Genomic DNA, 22,237 nt, shown 5'->3' on the forward strand with positions numbered 1-22,237 from the left:
TATACAGGGTGTTGCAAAAAGGGTATACTAAGCCGAAACCTACATGTGCAGCATGGTATATCTAAGCACGAAACTAAAATCAGAATTTGAAAATTCGCAAAAAAAAGATTCATTTTCCATAGAAACTTTGTTAGTCACGTGACTTTTTACTATGGAGAATGATTATTTTTTTCGCGAATTTTGAAATTCTGATTTCAATTTCGGGCTTAGATATACCATGCAGCACATGTAGGTTTCGGCTTAGTATACCCTTTTTGCAACATCCTGTATTAGCTTTCTTAACTAAAGACGAAATAACCTCCACGATTATAACAACTAAAACATTAGTCCCGCACGCATAATGACTGCTAAGAGTCAGAGAGGCCACCGTATAACCCGACCATAATACGATTGTAGGAAAACTCCTGTAATTTAGGCCAGAACAACTAACCACTAAACCCAGACGGTAGTTCATCAAAGTACTTCGTAAGTTATAACTTGGATAACATGTTCCATGCAAGTACTCGGGGTCACTCTAGCTAACGAAATTTGAAGTTGACTCTCACCACGACCCTAAGCTATCTCGTAGTGATAAACAATACAAACTAGATGAAGTGTCACATAGAAACTAAGCTAAATAGTGTCCGTATTTTGTTTGCCGTCAAATCGAGATAAACGTTTTTACCCGACTGCCGAAGGAGGAGGGTAATGTTTTTAGTTAAACCTTATGACAACCAATAAAGTCACTAATCTTCTAACCGAACTTATTCCAAATGCACACTTGGAAAGTCAGATGTTATTTTTTAACCGATTTAAAAAAGGGGGAGGTTCTTTACACTTTTTTGCACCGACACTCCATAATAGGTATAATTAAAACTTCAGGATATGATGGCAACTCTCGTGTGTTCGTTTTTGCTAAGCCAGAGTGACCCCGAGTCCAGTGAGCTAAGACCGGTTATGCAGCGTCTAGTTCTGCTTGAGTGCTGTTTGAGTTGAGAGGTCAATGTATACTGGTGTTAGTGTAGAGTTCATAGATTTCAGTGCATTACGAACTTGGATGATTTATTACAGCTCCTGTAGGATTTAAGATTTCAATATTGTAAGGTTTATTCTGTAAAGACGCAGGTATGTTTTCCATATTACTAATTTGTTCACCTATTTTTTTTTTGTATTGTATTGGTTTAGTCTCTAGAAAGCTAGTTTTTTGTTGTTATTGACTACAGTTATAAATTGCGTTCGTTTTAATGGACAACATTTCAAAAAACTAAAGCTGCTACAAATCGAAAACCATTTCGAGATTTAGCTCTAAAGACCACAAAAAAAATGTTTTTGTATTTTTTGGATGTATCATTTTCGAGAAAATCATAAAATAGTAAAAAAGTGCTGATGACGTCATGCATCAGGTGCGATGCATTTTGATGATCAAAGCCTATAGATTTAAAAACAAAGTAACTGTCACTTTCATTTTTGATTGACGTTGACGTTTTATCGTGACGTTGTTGTTTATTTGGGTCATTTTCATTAATTATGTTCTGACAGTTTCTGACTATTTTTTTTATTTATTATTAAGAGATGACCTCTATATAATATGTCCCAGAGCATGCCACCGCCTACACAGCTGAAAAAATGCTTCTGCTTATTTTTTTACATGATAAGTACCTACTTTCCATCATTAGAAATATCAAGGTCATTTGAAAATGACCCATTTGTTGGTTGGCATGTAAACAAAGTTTAAATGTCTCAATGAAACTCAGGCAATAGACAAAAATAAAAATTGAGCCTAATATGTGACGTCACTTCCGGTTTTAAAATAATTAACTTTAAAGTTAAAAATAACATACAAAAATTTATGTATATACAAAATAAAAAAATACGGGTCCACTAATTTTCTATAAACTTTCCGAAAAACTAATAAAAATATAGGGTAAAGAAAATGAAAAGTTGTCCATTTTAAATTTTTTTTTAAGTGTCATGTAATATGAATCATTAAAATTATTTAAATTATTTTTGTTTTTATTTGGTTTTTAATTACCCAGTTTGATCACGTAAAGACATGCTAACACACTCAGGAATATACACCTTCAAACATTATGGTTACACTGTATATTTTGTGTCACGAAGTCACGAAACTATGCGTGACGTAAGCAGCTAACAACAAGAGAGTGTGAAGTTGCATTTGAATAAGGAGGCTTGGGTTCCGCAGCCGCTGAAAAATATAATATACTTATCAAACATTTTAGTAGTGCCCCTTTCCTAAAAATATAACAAGAACTTGCTGTTCCCGCGAGCTTCACTTCGCCTCAAAAAGTTTCCCCGTGGGAATTCCAGGATAAAAAGTAGTGGGAAAGGGGCACTACTTAAATGTTTGATAATCCGATGAAGCTGATGACTGCAAACTTCGATTCGACTTTAAAAAAAGACAGTAATACAATAACTATATTATTATGAAAGTAGAATAAGGAGTTTCCGAAACCGACGTGCGTGTATGAAGAGACTAATGAATGTGGAGGAAGCGAAAGAAGTATGTCAGGATCGCGGCAAGTGGAGATGCATAGTCTCTACCTACCCCTCTGGGAGACAGGCGTGAGCAATGTGAGCATATGTATGTATGTATGTATGAAAATTAGTATTGCAGTTTAACCTTACGCTAAATGAGCGGTGGTAGCTCAGTCGGGTAAGCGCCCGCTTCTCATGCAAGAGATGCGGGTTCGATCCCGGCGCTGACATGTACCAATGAGTTCTTTTAACTTAAGTACAATGTATACCATCGCTCTTACGGTGAAGGAAAACCTCGATTAGCACATCTAGATATGTGAACCCACCAACCCGCAGTGAACCAGCGTGGTGGGAAATGGTCCAAGCTTAGGAAGGCAGTTTAGACCTTGGGGATATGCACAAAGGTTCCACTCGAGAGAGCCAGGTGCAGGTACTTACACCCCCACAGAGAATAGAATAGAACCTTACGCTAAATTTTACCTGACGAATGGTTTGACCATAATCTAATGTACGGATCTCCAAAATATTTGTACTTCAACCGTTCTGTTCTTAACTTAAAGCCTAATTTACCTTAATATTTTCCTGTTTTCTTTGTGACGCATTGCAGTAGCCAGTTTGTCCGGCGTTTTAATGGCCAAAGTAAAAAATACTATGAAAGAAATAATAAAATTAGTTTTGTATTACTTGTATTAATATCCAAAACAAGTTTTCAGGGTGCACATATTTCAGTAGTATACGTTTACTCAAAGGACAAATAAACTAAAGTGGAAGGTATAGCCAGCCATGTCTGCCTCTGCCAGCGCTACACGGGTTCGTTATCGACGTCGATAAACTCGTTCCAGCAATCACAACTCCGTATTTACGGTGAATTAAACACTCAAATGTGGGATGAAAATCCCAAGCTATACCCATCATGTAAAACAAAAAACAACAAGAGAAAGACAATATATAAGCTTGCTTACACACACGAGCTATTGCCGGCGAAGAGGCGTGAAACTTTACGTGGCAGCCTTAAAGGGTTTCTCTAGCTTAGCAAAAAGGAACGAACGAGAGCTTTCATGCAGTCGACGGCCAGATAGAGTCGTGCTAGGGCTTATTATTGTAGGTTTATTAAAACCGATCGAGCAGTGAAAAACATTCGCAACTCGTGAGCAATGAAAAAAAAATCCACTAACAAAATGCCGATATTAAATTACTCTCGTTTTTAAAAACATCTGATTTAAAATTTCAAGATAATATTTACGTTTTTAGTTGGTAATATATGAATGTGCCGTTAAATGTAGTTCAATATTGTAGACAGAATAGTAGTAGTAGTAGTTATTAGGTGTTTTATTCATTGGAACTTTTTCATTGCTCTTACGTGTACTCTTTACTTCTTTAAAGGTGAAAAAACTCGCACTCCCCACGAATAAACTTAGTTTTTCGCAAGATAGAGTGACAGACTCGAACTTCGCCTTAAATCGTACTGTTAACATATGTATGAAAGTGGAATTGGAAAGCAATCGAGTCATACTACGCTGCGAGGTGCTCAATACATTTTATATTCCCCTTATATCATAGCGGCTGAAAGAACTGAAACTATGGATGTAGAGATAAACATTACACGGATATTGTGCTTGTTCTCGTGTTTTTTAAGGTGTAAACCTAAAAAAAAAAAAAACACGCTCTCACGCCTTGTACTACAGTACTCCTTGCGGGGTAGGCAGAGGTGCATTGCTGCACCCACTTTTCGCCAGAGTGTTATGTTAGTCCCAACGTAATAGGGGGCGGGCCTATTGCCATTTTACGGGCACATCCAAGACCCGAGAACAAATATCTGTGTTTAAACAAATATCTGCCCCAGCCGGGAATCGAACCCAGGACCATCGGCTCAGTACTCAGGTCACTAACCACTACGCCATTCGGTGTAAACCTACCGTTGTTTAACTTTCGTGTACACTCGCAGGAAATGAAAAAGTTCCAGTGACAATAGCACCAAATTACTGCTAAACGAAAAATACTAGCTTCATGACGCCGCCTGCAATATTGAAGTACATTTCACAGAGTTTCAGATTATTTATTACTTACCAACGTACCAACTAAAAAACTAAATATTTTGAAAAAAAAAAACACGCATTCACGCCTTGTACTAGTGTACTCCCTTGCGGGGTAGGCAGAGGTGCATTGCTGCACCCACTTTTCGCCAGAGTGTTATGTTAGTCCCAATGTAATAGGGGGCGGGCCTATTGCCATTTTACGGGCACATCCAAGACCCGAGAACAAATATCTGTGTTTAAACAAATATCTGCCCCAGCCGGGAATCCGAAATATTTTGATCAATCTCAAAATTAAAAACGACATTTTGTAAGCGGAACCTTTTCTTTGCACGTGAGTGTATATACCGTAGGTATTTGAAAGTCTATTATAATTTCATTCACAGAGGAAAATGCCTGAAAGCCTTCGGTTCTCATGATCGTGGGTGCATGAGGAAGGCCGAGGACAGAGTGTATTGTCGCTCCTTGGGAGTGCGTCAGTCTAACATTGGAAGATAACATTCTGATGATGATGATGTGAACCTAATCATGGCATTTATTACGAAAAACGTATTCTATAAATTCTGTGTAAACTGCAGTATTACAAGAATACTCTACGTCCTCATCAGTATTCTGTTTCGGTTCATTCAACATTAGTCCAACGTCCGTCCATGTTACGAAACTAATTTGGTAACTCAATCCGGACCTGGGTTCTAGCTGAAGGTCCTAGATAAATTAGGTCTTACGTCGTTCCTATTTAGATTGGGGAAAAGCTATCTCCTATTTATTGATCTTAAATCCTTTGAACTATGAGCTTTTTTAGTTGACAATGGTTCTGGAATTATAATAGTTTAGCTACAGCAACATAATGTAATGTTGGTAGATCTATACATATATGATATGTATTCATAGTATAGGGTAGGTGCCTATGTACCGCGCATTCACTCTCGCATTAGAAAGTAAACATTAAACGGTCAACCAATAAGTTGTGTTTGATTTATTACACATAATCCCAGAGCTGATGAGGATATGCCTAAGCTTTAAACCCCGGAATTCCCACGTAATAAAATCTATAAACAAAGGTGATGCGGAAAAGCAAGTAATAAAATAATCAATCTGAGTAGGTAAGTAAAACTATTCCCAATCTACTCGAGCTTGCGTTCGCGACGGCCCCGTGTTTGCATCTCAAACAGAATCCCGGACGGATCCGAGGACTGTTTAGTGTTTACCTCAAGTCCACTCGGCACATTCAAGAATTGTGTTATTGCGTCACTTGAATTGTCTTTTAGTTTAAACTGGGAAAAAGAAATGAATCATACACGGATATGTATGTCGCAGGCATTTTTTAAGATCTCGCCGTTTACATACGGCGTCGTCAGTTTACAAACACTCGCTGTTTTGTAATATGCCGAAGGCAAAATGTATATTGCCGTGTCATTTTATAGTATGCCACAACATTTCATTGAAAGGTTGGAGGTCGAGCAGTTAAATCGGAGATGTCTGTATTTCTACAACCTCATCAACTTGGGTATGGCACTGCCTTGGGATGTGAGGCAGCAATTCACGCCACTCGTAGCTTCGCCATGACAGGTTGTGAAAATGCATCTAATGACATTATTCTTAAGGTTGACTTGAAAAACGCATTCAACAGCATTGAACGAGATGGAATGCTATCAAAAATACAGGAGCACATTCCAACTCTCTATCCATTTCTGAGCCAGTGTTACTCGTTGCCCAGCCAGCTGTTCTATGACTCTGAGTCCATATCGTCACAGGTGGGGGCGCAACAAGGGGACCCATTAGGACCACTAATCTTTAGCTTAGCCATTAATGATGTCGTTAAATCGTTAGCTTCCCCATTGAATGTGTGGTATTTGGATGACGGGACAATTGGTGGAAACATCGATACGGTGGAAAAAGACATGAAAGCTATTATAGACATGTTTAAGGAAATGGGTCTTGAATTAAATAGTAACAAATGTGAACTTTTCTGTTGCAGCCCGAATATCCCCAACTTGTCCACCATAACAAATCTAGTCCCAGGAATCAAACTGTTGGATAAGTCAAACTTTACTGTCTTGGGAGCCCCTATTTTTCCTGAAGGTGTTCCACCACTACTTGATGGCAAAAGGGAGGGAATCAACAAGACAGTGAGTGGATTGAAGCAGTTACCGGCCCATGTTGCGCTTACAATCTTTCGCTGCTGTTTGTCTATGCCGAAGCTGACATATGCTCTGAGGACTTCTCCAGTTTGGTTGTTCCCAGCAAACATAGCTAATATTGATAACTGTATCAAAAATGTCCTGGAGCAAGTCCTTAACATCAAATTGGAGGGGGATCAGTGGCGACAAGCAGCATTACCGATCAGACACGGTGGTCTGGGCATAAGACAAGTCAAAGAGACCGGTCTCTCGGCTTTCCTATCCTCGGCGCACGGCGTAGTGGATCTTGTCACTCGGATCTTATCGATTAATGGTGACGGATTCCGCTTACCTTTTGTTACTGAGGCTTTAGAGGGCTGGGAAGCTCAATGTCCTGGAAAAAAATTGCCTGATCACCTTGATGTCCAGAAAGCCTGGGATGATGTTCTGTGCAAATCTGTTTTGGACAAAATTATGGAGAGCAGTATAGGTGTAGATTTGGCGAGAGTGAGGGCTTCATCAAAACCTGAATCGGGCTCTTGGCTTCACGCGTTGCCGTCTCCTCAAATAGGCACTCTCTTGGACGATGACTCGTTGAGAATAGCAGTAGCATTAAGGCTCGGCTGCGACGTATGTGAGCAGCATCATTGTATTTGCGGTGCACTGGTAGACTCAAGGGGTCATCATGGTCTAAGTTGTCCCAAGTGCGCTGGTAGATTTCCAAGACATCATGCGCTAAATGACTTGATTAAGAGGGCAATGGTCATGGCGAATATCCCGTGCGTCCTGGAACCACCAGGTTTGAGTCGCACTGATGGGAAGCGTCCGGATGGACTGACGCTGGTCCCCTGGGAGCGTGGCAGAAGCTTGTTGTGGGATGCCACATGTGTTAGCACGTTTGCAGCTTCACATTTAGCAGGAACGGTAAGAGTAGCGGGCTCGGCGGCTGAGAATGCCGCTAGATTAAAGCACCAAAAGTATACGGATTTAAAAAACCGTTACTTGTTTGTCCCTGTAGCAGTGGAGACGAGCGGAGTTTGGGGTAGTGAAGCTAAAGCCCGCATAAGGGATCTAGGCCGCCGTATTGCCTCGCGAGGACATGATCGTCGCTCCGGGTCGTACTTGGCTCAAAGGCTCTCTCTTGCTATTCAAAGAGGTAACGCTGCAAGCATTATGGGTACTTTTGGGCCAGGTATGACTCGTGGCGGATTATTAGATTAATTTAATTTTACTTTTTACTTTGACGAAGCTTGTTACGCTGACGTTGACGATGTTCTACACAGAATGACGAAGCTTGTTGCGGATTGAAAATGTATATATTTTTTTTTAATTTCTGTTAATATTGTTTATTGATGGTATAATAATTTGTAAGTGTAAATATTTTAAATGAATAAATTTTCATTGACAATCCATACGCCGTTTACATAATGCCGCGGATAAATTGAAGAATTTAGTTCTGGTTTTTACCACGCGCGGCGCTGTTGATCACAACAACAAAAATAGCGTCAGGTAGTGGTTGTGTGACTCAATAAATACTCAAAACAGTGCAAATATTACGAGTGTAGAAGCATTCTCACCAAATAATTGTGACTTGAAAGTCATTTATTATAGTGCAGGAGCAGTAAAAAGGCCGTAGACAAATGACAAAGTTTTTGAGGTTATCCCGCACCTAAAAACTACTACGTTATCCATAGATCTCGGTGTACGGAGGACACATGCAGGATTTAGCGTTTTCCTAAGTTTAGTGCATTCGGGCACTAGTGTTTGTTTTTATTTGGAAATGCCTAGTTTTATTGTTCTGTATAAATGACTACGTTTTTTTATTAAAATGTATCTTTTTATTAAAAATTTAAACTTATGAAGTACCTGCCTACTAGGCAGTGCCTAGGTACCTACTTTAGAAAACAAAAGTAAAAAGTCTAACTTGAAATCCTGAAATAAAGTCAGATTTTTCCATTTGTTCAAAGTTCAAACTGTGTTTTATCATGGTCACCCTAAAACTGCAATTTACGTCGAAATCAGAACGATTAAACGAGTTATCAATATGCCTTCGGCAAATTACAAAACAGCGAGCGTTTGTAAACTGACGATGCCGTATGTAAACGGCGAGATCTTACAAATTGCCTGCGACATATATACAAAAAAAACATTCTCCATAGTAAAAAGTCACGTGACCAAGAAAAAATCTATGGAAAATGATATTGTTTTTCGCGAATTTTGAAAGTTTCGGGCTTAGATATATACCATGCTGCCCATGATGTAGGTTTTGGCTAAGATACCCTTTTTGCAACAACCTGTATTTCTGTTAGTATCTGTGTATTAATTTACAAAGGTGTACTGACGATAAAACGCCTGAATACTGTATCCTCAATTTTCCACATCAAGTCAATAAATATAATGGTACATAAACTGACTAACTAACTTAGTCACGATACCAAAATAATACCGGTTTATTCTTTATTTTACTCGAGCAAAAATAAAAAAATAACACCTTAGTTTGTACTTGTATTAGGTACTAGTTAATATATTACTAATACTTTGATCCATGTTTATTGAAAAAGAAATAAATAATTATTGTTAGTCAGTGTGTACCCACTGCGCTCTCCGGCTGTTTCCATAATAAAATAAGCAAACAACTTAATATCTAAGTCATTAAATGTTTCTGCTCGGATAGCACCACCCATATCAGTATTTCTCGACGCTCACACACTTTTATTGCTAAACGTATTTAGCTTTCTACTGAAGAAATCCTGAATAATTACTGAGCAACATGCTGAAAATGGTCTTCTTAACTAACAAGTCTGAGCTAGATATGCAGCTGAGCTAAACTAGATAAGCACTAACACGTCTGAACACATTAGATGCGCGAAGGTTATTTGAAGTCAGTGAACAGAGAACTATAACGAGATATCATGTAAGTTATCCTTGAGTTAGTTACAAGATTTGCAGAATATCAAATACGTAGTATTTATTTTCTAACTCACTATATTTTCTTTAGTAAAACGTATGAATATCTAGATGTCAAGGGATGATCATCATCAGCTTTTATATATTACAAATATATGTTATAAATGAAAAATCATGAGTACACTATCTATTTTACCGCACTACATATAACTACGTGGTTACCATACACACAGACACACACACACACACACACACCACTATTATTATCCCGTGGTTTCCCGCAATCTTACCTAATCTTAATCCTGAATGGCATGTAGATGTAGCTAATTACCCTACCCTGCCTGCCTGTCACTAAACTCTGTAGCCTGTCACTAAACTCTGTAGCCTGTCACTAAACTCTGTAGCCTTTTGGTATTATAATTGAACCAATATTTAAAAAAAAAACTGTGTAGATATACAAAGGTATGTATTATATGGTATTTAGAACGTAGTTTAATGTGTCCTCTATATATATGAATATTTTTTGTACAAATTATATTCTATTCTCTCTCTATGGGGGTGTAAGTACCTGCACCTGGCTCTCTCCAGTGGAACCTTTGTACATATCCCCAAGGTCTAATCTGCCTTCCTAAGCTTGGACCAAGCGTGGCCGTCCCAAGCAGACCTGGCGACGCACGGTAGTGGACGAAGCGAAAAAGATCGGGAAGTCTTGGAGTGAAATCAAAGGCGAAGCTCAAGACAGGTTGCGATGGAGAGTCACTGTGGACGCCCTCTGCCCCATCCAGGGGACATAGGATACTAAGTCAAGTAAGTCAAGCTTGGACCATTACCCACCACGCTGGTACACTGTGTAAGAGCGATAGTATACATTGTACTTAAGTTAAAAGAAAGTCAGCGCCGGGATTCGAACCCGCATCTCTTGCGTGAGAAGCGGTTGCTTACCCGACTGAGCTACCACCGCTCCTTTTTTGTACAAAATAATACTATGGAATTAAGCTGAGTTCAAAAATGAAAATACTTGACTTTTCTTTTTCTCTAACGATCAGAAGTTACCAGCATCGTTAACCCAATCTATACGGAAGGAGTGTATTCTAGTATTATGAACAGTATTTTAGCGAACACTAAGACTTATTTAAACTTACATACTAACTTAAACTACATAATTATGAGAGCATGAATAAGACACTCGCGAGCAATGAAAAAGGAAAGTTGCTGAAAGGAACTTTAAGCTAACAGCCTACGTTTACGTTTAAATCTATGTCTGTCTCTTTCTTTCCGTATACTGTCAAAGCGAGTCAGTTATACGTTCAACTTTTCTGCAACTCAGCGTCAGTGAAAGAATTCGCAATACAGACAGACATAATGTAAAGAGGATATTCTGAAACACACACCAATACTCCATTCAGCATTGGAAATCTCCAATCTTATGGTAAACCTTACAAGTTTACATAAACCCATACGCTGACCTCGCTAGAGTTAAACTTTAGATGATATTTGTTTAACACTGCAACGGTATATCTTCCCGATATAGAATCTGGCCCCGGTCTAACTTTACCCTAGTAGAGAAGCTCTGACCTATTTGCCGGTAATTTCAGATACCGTTACAGCTAAAATAAGGGAAGATCAATATAATCCAGCACCGCCTCGCTCGTAAGACTGACTAGCTATCTTTGGAGCAGACTGAATTTCTGAGCTAGATTAAAGTACTAATCTAGATTTAGCAATTTATCAGGTGGTGGAGGCGATATTTATTCCTTTCGGTAAAAACAGGACGTGTGTTGGCTTGTCTAAGTTTGGACCTCTATAACATGTACCTACACGTGTACCTAATTGTACTTATACTATAGGAATGTATCAGAAAAATTATGCTGAAACCTTGGATTCACGTATGAGCTAGGAATACTTTTTATACCGGAATTTCCACGGGATAACTTTCAGTCGAAGCGGAGCTTGCAGGCTTATCTAATTCATTATACCCCGATATTTCCCCTATAAGTACTGTAAATAAAATACTCTATTTAAAGAACAATCCATTGGTTATTTCATGTCACAACTTTACAGCTAATTATATTCTAACGACGCCGTAGGTTAGTTAATCTCAATAACTAAAAATAGTTCTTGACTATTCGAGTGATGATTTTTTTATGAGAGGATGGATATTTATCATTGTTGACTCCCATGAAGAGCATGATTGTAAATTTTTCTGTATTCAAACGTCAGTTAGTTCAATCCTCTATAAGCAAGTAGAACGTAGGGTTGGCTGGAAGAAATTGCTTTTTGGCAATAAGCCGCCGCCTTTGTGTAATTACTTTTTCTGTGTTCCTATATATATTTTTTCTGTGTTTGTTTTTGTATACAATGAAGAGTAAATAAATAAATAAACGTATGCCCATTGGATCTATGTCAAGGACCTAGCAGCATGCTTGCCTATACCCGACGTAAAACTTACAACAGCCATCCGTACAACTAAGTGGTAAATAACAAAGCCTAAATGGTATCTGTGTACGCCACAAGCAACTTTCAAGCTACATTAAGTTACTTTAAACACCCAAAACTTTACACTAGATATAATAAAACATTATCATCCACTTACTAGGTTTATGGAGCTCGCTAGTTTTATGATAGTTCAGTCTGGGTCAACGAAATCTTACCACTCTCAAAGTGACAATGCTTAATAGGGTATCTTTGGACAGACTGCACCTAGTTACTATAGCATTCTCACCATTAGGAGAAAATTCTCTCAGTATATCCATACATTCTATTGTATTCTATATATAGCAGGTGCTCAGTATATATTAACTCTCTTAAGTAAGGTTAAATATAAAACAGTAGGTAAGTATTTTCGTTCCAATAACATATTTATTGCCACTTTATTTAAATGTACATACATGTAGAAAACGGTTCGGATGGCCAATGGTGCCGGTTGTGTATTGTTATCGATTCCATATTTAATTCAGGAGCGGGCCGCGTATTGGCCTGACAACACGGCTTTTGACTGGTACGCTCTTTTGTGGATACAATTTAACCATTTTCCCCGTACGCTTATTGTATGTTGTTACTATTATAGTAGAGTTTTAAATTGAGATAGGATACGAGACTCTTTGTTCGTAGACTTATATCTCTACTGTACAAATAAATAATGGCAGGGTAGTGGTTTCTTTCAAACGATTTACGGTCATTAAAAGTTTAAGAGGTTGCTTATCTGTCCAAACTGACATAGTTTGTATGGATCTGAGAGCCGTTTGATCATAGAACAACGCGGACTCAGGTGTGTGTTTAGACTGCAACTAATTTTTATAAATCGGTGGACCTTTCTGGCCCACTACCCCGGCAGAGGGGAACGTCCGTCGATTTCGTCTCCAGACCATTCATACTCAATGCGTTTGATAGATATGCGATGCTGTTTAGTAGGTTAATTATTGATCAGAAATCGCTTCCCAATTATATTTTACCTCTATTTTTCTAAACCACGTGCCTGATTATAATTTCTGCATCTATTTTAACCTTTCAAAATGGTTGCTTTTACAAAACCCTGAATCTATAAATTCCGTCACGCCATAAGCACATTAAACCCCCTTATCGAAGGATCTAGAAGGATCAACGTCATAAACAGCACACAATTTCAGTAATTCATCATATTTGTACCGAATTTTCGTGATTTATTGATATACTTCCTTATCTGATATATTTTTTGGTGGTACGCATTAATGGATTTTGTAGATTGAAGTGAGTCAGTTAATGGACTTTCGATTATGCAAAAATAATGTCGTTTCATGCATATATTCTACGAGGCGTTCTACCGATGATATCTGGGTGTCGAAAATATCCGCCCACAGGATTTATAAATATAACCCGTGATGGGAGTTTACACACCATTTAATTCCACCTTTACACATAGCCAACGCGTGCAGTTGGCCCAGTGTGTAAAACATCATTTATAAAATGGTAGGTATCCGAAAACAAGAGATTCAAAGTATCTTCAGTTCGGCTCAGACTAACGACAGCCGCAACATTAAACACCCTGTATAAAGCTCGCCGCACTGCAACGGGACCCTCCAAATAAATTAACACGCTGTACGCAACTGTACTGAAGATCTTCGCGTCACCGCTACTAATGGGGTACACGTAATCCCTTAGGTACTGTCGTGTCCAAAATAGTATAAGTTTTTGTTAAAATTTGATTGTTGTCTAAATATTAATGGACTAAGGCCCTGTTTCACAATGTCTGGTTAGGGGCTACCTGTAAGATAATACATACTGTCACTCTCTGTTATTATTTTTTTGACAGTGACAACATGTATTTTATCTCGCAGGTAGCCACGAACCAGACATTGTGAAACAGGGCTAAATATTTTAACATAAACGTTTTATAATATAAAAAAACAAAGAAGCTTAGGAAGCTCTTTTTTTTTGTAATCTTTTATTTTTATAGAGAGCTTGGTACACTTGAGTGACCATGTCGCCCTTGTAGGGACAAAACTTACAAATCAAGCTTATCATCTATTCTTAAGTGCTATCTTAACTAATTTATAAAGAGATCGAGCCTCATCAGACCAAGGGATAGCTAACGCCATCCCCCTACCTCCCGAAATATGTGATTATCATACAGTGATGCCCTGGCGGCCTCGTTCCGGACACAGTCTCGCAGCACATGCAGGTCCTCCTCCACGCCGCACTCGCTGCACAACGAGTGAGGCCTCTTCTTCATCAGGAATGCAAATTTATTAGTTGGAATAACTTATTTCTTTAATTTACCAGTTAGCTTACAGATGCCTTACCACCACCGTCATATTCAATATAACTTATCGAACACGCAATCAACAAGCATCATCGCTTATCTGTCAAATTCATACAACCGCGTCTAACAGACAGATAAGCTTTTTTCAGATAAGCCAGTGAAGCTTTAGTTGCAGGTTTCACTATCGCTAGATTCTTTCGATAAAATGCTTTTGGCGGATCCAAGCAATACAAATATTTAAAAACATATAATAACCACTTTTCTAGCCGAGTGTACTTGGAAGAGGTGTTGAATAGTGTATGAGAGTTCTCAGACGAGCGTCGGTCGAGTTTCACCAACCTTTTGATCTACACTTATTTGTCTGACGTTTTTCAGTCTGAAAAGGGCTTTCCCCCCCTTGTAATTACGTTAAACGTCAATGCCTTAGGCCTTTCCTACGATTTTTATATGTTTTGTAACATACGTGTAGGTACGCATTATAAAACGCTTTGAATTTTTAAACGACACGAGTCGACAATGGAAAACTTTACTAATCGGAGATATACCTAAATATACAATGTGTTGTTTTTCGAACCCGACAAACTTTAAGGGTGTATTCTACGAGTAATTTCATCGAGAAAACACCCCCATATGGGGTCAAATCTCAATATTCTAGAAATAGCCTAATTAGCCATAATTTTAAAGTTTTAGATACTAAGTTTTCATAAAAAATCATATCTCGAGATTTAAACGCCTTACGGACATGAAATAAAATGATTTTATCCGCAAAAAGTCATATCTATCCAATAAAAATATGCACAACTGCTAAAAAGTTACATAAAATAAGTTACAAGGGCGAGATGGAGAACCAACACATTGCATACATGTTAGAATTTTAATTCTATCCGATATTAACTAAATATTTGCTGTTTTAAAATGCATATTTTTTCTAGACAAGAAATAAATTACTTAAAATACACAAATTTCCGGGTCTTTTTAGCAATTCGCATGAATTTTATAATATTACGGGGCTCATAATTGTATTTTTTGTAACATCAGATAATATTAAATAAATATTGTCATTATTTTTTGTTACAAAAAAAAATACAGCAACCGCATCTAAAATCCTCATCTTTCAGCCTACTTTCACCGACCATTATACACCTTTTTTACCCGTAATGTTGGTACTCTGTTAATTAATTTTTGATCTTTGTGGCTGTGGGTTCATGTAGGTAGCTACTAAGGTTTAAATAAGATATTTTATTCCCCTCTAATAACGTAGGGGGGTTAGATCAAACAGAATATACTATTATGTTTTGAGCTTTTTATTTGATCCGTTGACTTTTTGGACGTACCATGTAGGTTGGGTTTTAGGCACGTTTGAGTAAAATTAATATATGTGAAGCCATGTATTTGTTTTTGTCGTAGAGTTGCGTTGCTTCTCGTCGTCAATGAAAAATGACATAAAAAATGACAAAAATTCGCTCCGTTTAAATAAAGATTATTTTTATACTTATCCATGACTATTCCTTAAACTCCGAATAATAACTTCCTTTTTTTTGTTCCTCAAATCTATTTTAACATACATATGACTATTTTAAGAAAAATCTATTCGCACATAAAAACTTCAAACAAGCATTCAAAGTTAGACCCAAATTGATACTGCTAACGGATATCCGAAATACCCGAAATTAACCGGAGCCGGGACAAAACTGCAGAAATAAAATACTGTGACAGCTCTGTCGGCCATATTGCATTTTGCATCCTATTCCGCTTCCGGTATATTTAGCGCGCAAATAGGTTATCTCGATTCAGAGTCATCGATAAATGTCCGGAGAGTTTAACATCGCGCTAATGTAGTTACTAGTTTTACGAATAACGTTAATTCACTTACTTAGGGCCTGTTTTACAATGTGTGGATAATGGCTACCTCTCGGATAAAATACATGCTGTCACTCTCTGTAATTATGTTTTAGACAGTGACAGCATGTTATACATATTTTATCCCACAGGTAGCCAAGTCTAAGGTTTGAGATATATATGTCAGTAGGTACCTGTATTTTTGAACGTATACTGGTTAATTACACGGTGTTAAAAATGGTAGTTATACGTATTAAGCCTATGGGGGACCATTCTGTTTAGAATGACCCTCTGAGTTATCCCGCTGCGGCTTTCTTTTTACAACACCCTGTATATACAGAGTAAGATTCTATCTGTGAGCTGCCCGTTGGCATTTCTTTTATCTCATTTTTTTTCCTATATAAGATAAAAAAACACACGCACTCACGCCTTGTACTAATGTACTCCCTTGCGGGGTAGGCAGAGGTGCATTGCTGCACCCACTTTTCGCCAGAGTGTATGTTAGTCCCAATGTAATAGGGGGCGGGCCTATTGCCATTTTACGGGTACATCCAAGACCCGAGAACAAATATCTGTGTTTAAACAAATATCTGCCCCGGCCGGGAATCGAACCCGGGACCATCGGCTCAGTAGTCGATATCCTTGTACAAACGCGATTCCAGTGGTCTTTTTAGAGTAGGCGTGACAGAATTTATTTACAAACACGATACGAAAGGTAGTTTTCGAGAGAGAATACTCATGTCAAAAGTCGAAGCCTGTAACACAATGAAATAAGGTTAGTTGTCGCTTGCATCGAAGAGTATATTGAACCTGAGTTTTGGCACAATTTCCAAACGACAATAGCATGGCATACGTTTCGTACAGGTTGATATTTGAAACTGTTTTCAGCTCTGTGTTCTATACAAAAGAATATATTATATTTCAAAGCGTTTTGTGTTATTTCGTAGTCGTGCTTTTCCTACGCCTTTGTTTATTATGTACTATAGCTACTTTATATGAGCATGAGCATAGTTATAATCAAAGGGTAAAATTTTCTGGATAAAAGGTCATTGTAAGAGTTAATAAGTGATTATGTAGGTAATATAATAAGTACTCAGTGTGACGGTATCTTTATTAGCCGTAATCTTTTTGGATATTAACCCTAATACGTTGAGTAAGGTAATATTTATTTATTTTTTTATTTATTTATTTAAACCATAACTACGCTACTCTTACAGCTAAACCAATACAGTAGTGTAGATAAATAATATTAACAATTTAAGTTACAACTTAGAACATATCCTAATAACAATTAAAACAAAACAGACTATAAATTATAAATAACAAATTACATATAATGCCGTTCGTGTGAATTCACTCAGCGAGCAGTGGAAGAGGTCTACGTGATCGTGGATCCTATTGAGCAACCCCATCGCTCGCGTCAATGGAGCCTTCTGTTGGAGATTAGTCCTTCCGCTGTCAACGAGGAACAGTCGGCCCTCGCGCTTCCGGAGTGAGTCATTGGGCACCCGCAGTTGGAACCTCATGAGCAATACCATGTTATCAGCCTTACCTCGCCAAAAATATAAAATCATGTAACAGTAATGTACATGTAACCTTGTTCAGCATATAAAGCCGTTATTCTTTTTTTAAACACTAATTTAATTACTTTTCTCGGCAACTGTACTCTTCAAGTGAGGTCGAATAAAAAATGAATTAAAAAGTTTTTAATACTTCATAGCCGGAGCACGGAGGTTTTCGGCCTTCATCGATTTTTTTCAAAACAACAATATTTGAATGAGGAATGTTTTTCAAGTCCACTCATTTGTTTTCCTGTCTAGTAGGTTGAAGTGAGCTGATCAGGGAGGTACCGAAAATTTCGGAAAATTTGTTCTGTATTAATAAGTGGAGACTCTAGTGTTATTATAATTGAAAAATGCGTGAAATTGTTCACATACAAGCCGGCCAGTGCGGGAACCAGATTGGAGCTAAGGTAATTTTCATTGTATCATCCATTTTTATTGACTCTCACTTTGTGCATAATATTATCATGGTAATCTTATAGCGTAAGCCTATGGATCCATCATCTTGCAGTCTGTTGTGGCTAGACAGGAAACAATAGAGATAGGTATAGTGTTGCGGCGCTCCTTGATAGAAGCTTCTGAACAGTAGTAGGCAATCTTTCATTCGCTGCGCTGATCACAAGTTCTTCTTAATGATTTCCATGTAATATTTCAGTTCTGGGAAGTGATATCTGACGAGCACGGCATCGACCCGACGGGCACGTACCACGGCGACTCGGACCTGCAGTTGGAGCGCATCAATGTGTACTACAACGAAGCCACCGGCGGCAAGTACGTGCCTCGAGCCATCCTCGTGGACCTGGAGCCAGGCACCATGGACTCCGTCCGCTCAGGACCCTTCGGACAGATCTTCCGCCCAGACAACTTCGTGTTCGGCCAATCAGGCGCCGGCAACAACTGGGCGAAAGGACACTACACTGAAGGCGCTGAGCTGGTGGATTCGGTTCTGGATGTGGTCAGGAAAGAAGCGGAAGGATGCGACTGTCTGCAAGGGTTCCAGCTGACGCATTCCCTTGGAGGAGGCACAGGCGCTGGACTCGGGACGCTACTGATCTCGAAAATTCGAGAGGAATACCCCGATCGTATTATGAATACGTTCAGTGTGGTGCCATCGCCCAAGGTGTCTGATACGGTGGTCGAACCCTACAATGCGACGCTGTCGGTGCATCAGCTGGTGGAAAACACTGACGAGTCCTACTGCATCGACAACGAGGCCCTCTACGACATCTGCTTCCGGACGCTCAAGCTCACGACGCCCACTTACGGGGACCTGAACCATCTGGTTTCTGCCACCATGTCTGGAGTGACCACCTGCCTGCGGTTCCCTGGTCAGTTGAACGCCGATTTAAGGAAGCTGGCGGTCAATATGGTGCCGTTCCCGCGGCTCCACTTCTTCATTCCTGGGTTTGCTCCGCTGACTTCCAGAGGCAGCCAGCAGTACAGAGCTCTGACGGTCCCCGAGTTGACGCAGCAGATGTTTGACGCGAAGAACATGATGGCGGCGTGCGACCCGAGGCACGGGAGGTACCTGACGGTGGCTGCTGTCTTCCGCGGCCGGATGTCCATGAAGGAAGTAGACGAGCAGATGATGAACATCCAGAACAAGAACTCCTCCTACTTCGTGGAGTGGATCCCGAACAACGTGAAGACAGCCGTGTGCGACATTCCTCCTCGTGGGTTGAAGATGTCTGCCACATTTATCGGCAACTCCACGGCAATTCAGGAGTTGTTCAAGCGTATCTCTGAGCAGTTCACGGCCATGTTCAGGCGTAAGGCGTTCCTCCACTGGTACACGGGTGAGGGTATGGATGAGATGGAGTTCACGGAGGCGGAGAGCAACATGAACGACCTGGTCTCCGAGTACCAGCAATACCAGGACGCCACGGCGGAGGAGGAGGGCGAGTTTGATGAGGAAGAGGAGGGGGGCGACGAGGGAGACTAGGCGTAGTATTTTGTATTGTTACAAGGTATTCTATGTTTTTTGTAAGTGGTTTTGTTTTAATAAAAACTGATAATGAGAATTTGGTTTGTTTATTTATTCAGTATTTATAGTAGAGTGAATACATAGGTAAAATAGAGCTGATGGTATTATTTAGATTTCGCACAAAGCAAAATACATTCTGACGAAAACGTCTCAACCAGCGTCACTGATGTTATGGAATGTAGACCTCAGAATAATAAAAGCTACACCTACCTCTAAAACCATAGACTAAATTAATTGAGTTCTGAAAAAAATAGTGGGACCACGTTCTCTCTACACAAGTTATAAACTGATCACACTGAGGAGGAGGTAATATAATTATTATTTTCCATCTCAGACCAATTTTCCATACATTTTACAAATTTTGTGTTGTTAGTGTATGTTAGGGTGGATTCGACCAAGCTCGAGTAACTTTTTACTCACGAGATGAATAGTGAAATAAAAAAATCGCTGCGTAGTTAATTGTCAATCTGAATAAAAAAGTTTAAATAATTAATAGCTTATCCAGAAGGGGCAAATTCAACACAAACACACAAAACACTATGTTAGAAACGGCGACCTTATTACTAGAGGCTAGAGAGTAATTAATTCCAGACCTTCTCGTTAGAGAAGTACCTACTTATGTTCCTTGTTCTAGACTTATCTAGACTAATGCCGAGTTGCAGAAAGGGACTTTAAGCTAATGTCGACATTAAATTTATGTCTGTCTCTTTCTGTCCGTATACTGTCAAAGCAAGGCAACACTACATTTAATGCCGACATTAACTTAAAGTAGTAAGTACCATAGAGAAGATAACACTACTAAGTACCTCAGAGAATATAAGAATAATAATATTTGTCCTCAAACATCCTATACCCGGTGAAATAAAAAGGGGCTTACCATAATAATCCGCATTTTTTTGACATCTCCCATTAAAGTTACATCATTTTCGGAACACCAAACACAGCTTTGACTCAAATACATTATTCAGTGCTTGTCCGAAACAGACGCGCCATACAAAGTTCTTAGTTGCGATGCATTCCGTCTCGCTCACGGCTTATGGTTTTATCATATGTTAGAGCGTGTGAGGACGTTGTGTGGACGATTTATTATTAACAGTTCCATCTTATGATTCTGAAACAACCCACCACAATCTGCCATGTCACGCGGAGAGAACCTAATTTATCCATTTTATTACAATTTAATATAAGAACTTTGGTGTTAGTTCTAGTAGTTACACAGTCATAATCAGAGTAAAAATCGTATAAGATTAAAAAAGTACTTATATGTTCCTTTAAAATTAATATTCTCATGAGTTCTTACGTGGGTACAAGTACAAGTAGCCAGATTAACCGAAGGCGAGCCACCCACTTTTCACTGTACATATTTTGTACTCACGTGATATATAGGTCGCATTGGTGCATGGCAGGATTCGAACCCACTGCCTCACGAATGAGAGCCGAGACCTTATCCATTACGCCACCACGACTCTCAAAATCTACACCTATCTATACTAACCGTTATATGTATAGCTACTCTATGATAGCTACAGTGAATATGGGCCAGCCCAGGGGTCAGTAATGACGTTATTGCTGCCCCGGATGTCAAAGCTAGGCTTTAATTAGAACAGCCGTGAAAGGACGCAATTCGATGATACATTTCAACTGGTTGTGATTGATTTATAATAGTGCTGAATTAACGGATTATTTGAGCATCATTATTCATTAAACACTCACTATAATAAAGATAATCCTAATCCTAACTAATATTATAAATGCGAAAGTAACTGTGTCTGTCTGTCTGTCTGTTACTCTTTCACGCAAAAACTACTGAACGGATTTGAATGAAATTTGGTATACATACGGTCTAGACCCTAGGAAAGAACATAGGCTACTTTTTATCCCGGAATTCCCACGGGAAAACTTTTTAAGGCGAAGCGAAGCGCGCGGGAACAGCTAGTATTATATAATCAAAAGTGTAAGAGTTGATTTTTATAATGTATTTTCGAAACATAAGCAATGCAAAGTAAATAAATCATAAGCTGATCAGAAAAACAAAGTGAATAAAGTTTATAAATTAGGGCATCAATTTTATTATCATTTTAAACAACATGTTCAATTTTTCAGATTATTGACACTGACCTCTTCTCATCTTTTACAGGTTGCTAAGTTAGCGCTGTCGAATTCTAATGTAGCATGGCAGCGATATGCAATAGGGGATGTCCCGAGTCCCGATATACGGTGTAAATAAAACTAAACTAACTCAGTGTTCCCTACAACAAACTATAGCACCAATAAACTCAACCCACTCATCTCATCAATCTAACCAATCACATGACAAAGAGCTCAATACGGAAATCGTCGCCACGGGACCAATAGAAAAAGCCCAATGTTATCCGCGCCACGTTAATAAAAGTGCGGTCACCCTGAGACTGACAGTTTGCCGATATGTTCCCAGCGTGACGTCATAGTCACCAGAAGGGTTACCATGATTCAAGAAAAAAGTTTTTTTTAGACTAAATGTTTTTCTAAAGATCTTGCATAGAAAGGTCGGTTGAAATAAATTGCTTCTTGGAAATAAGCCCGCCTTCCTATTTTTGTAA

At 38.9% G+C, this 22,237-nt stretch overlaps 2 protein-coding genes across 5 annotated transcripts in view; both read left to right on the top strand.

Moving 5' to 3' along the window:
- The window catches only part of LOC105383545, a 157,816-nt gene that overhangs the window by 84,201 nt on the left and 51,378 nt on the right, over nucleotides 1-22,237 (top strand). The gene's annotated exons all lie outside the window — the stretch shown is intronic.
- On the top strand, nucleotides 17,917-19,695 carry LOC105383512 (tubulin beta chain). The gene is made up of 2 exons (XM_011553563.3): nucleotides 17,917-18,084; nucleotides 18,330-19,695. Exons 1-2 carry the CDS (start codon nucleotides 18,028-18,030, stop codon nucleotides 19,614-19,616), a joined length of 1,344 nt encoding a protein of 447 aa, XP_011551865.1. The 5' UTR covers nucleotides 17,917-18,027; the 3' UTR covers nucleotides 19,617-19,695.

Source organism: Plutella xylostella, chromosome 27 (assembly GCF_932276165.1).
Source record: "Plutella xylostella chromosome 27, ilPluXylo3.1, whole genome shotgun sequence".
Lineage (NCBI taxonomy): Eukaryota > Metazoa > Arthropoda > Insecta > Lepidoptera > Plutellidae > Plutella > Plutella xylostella.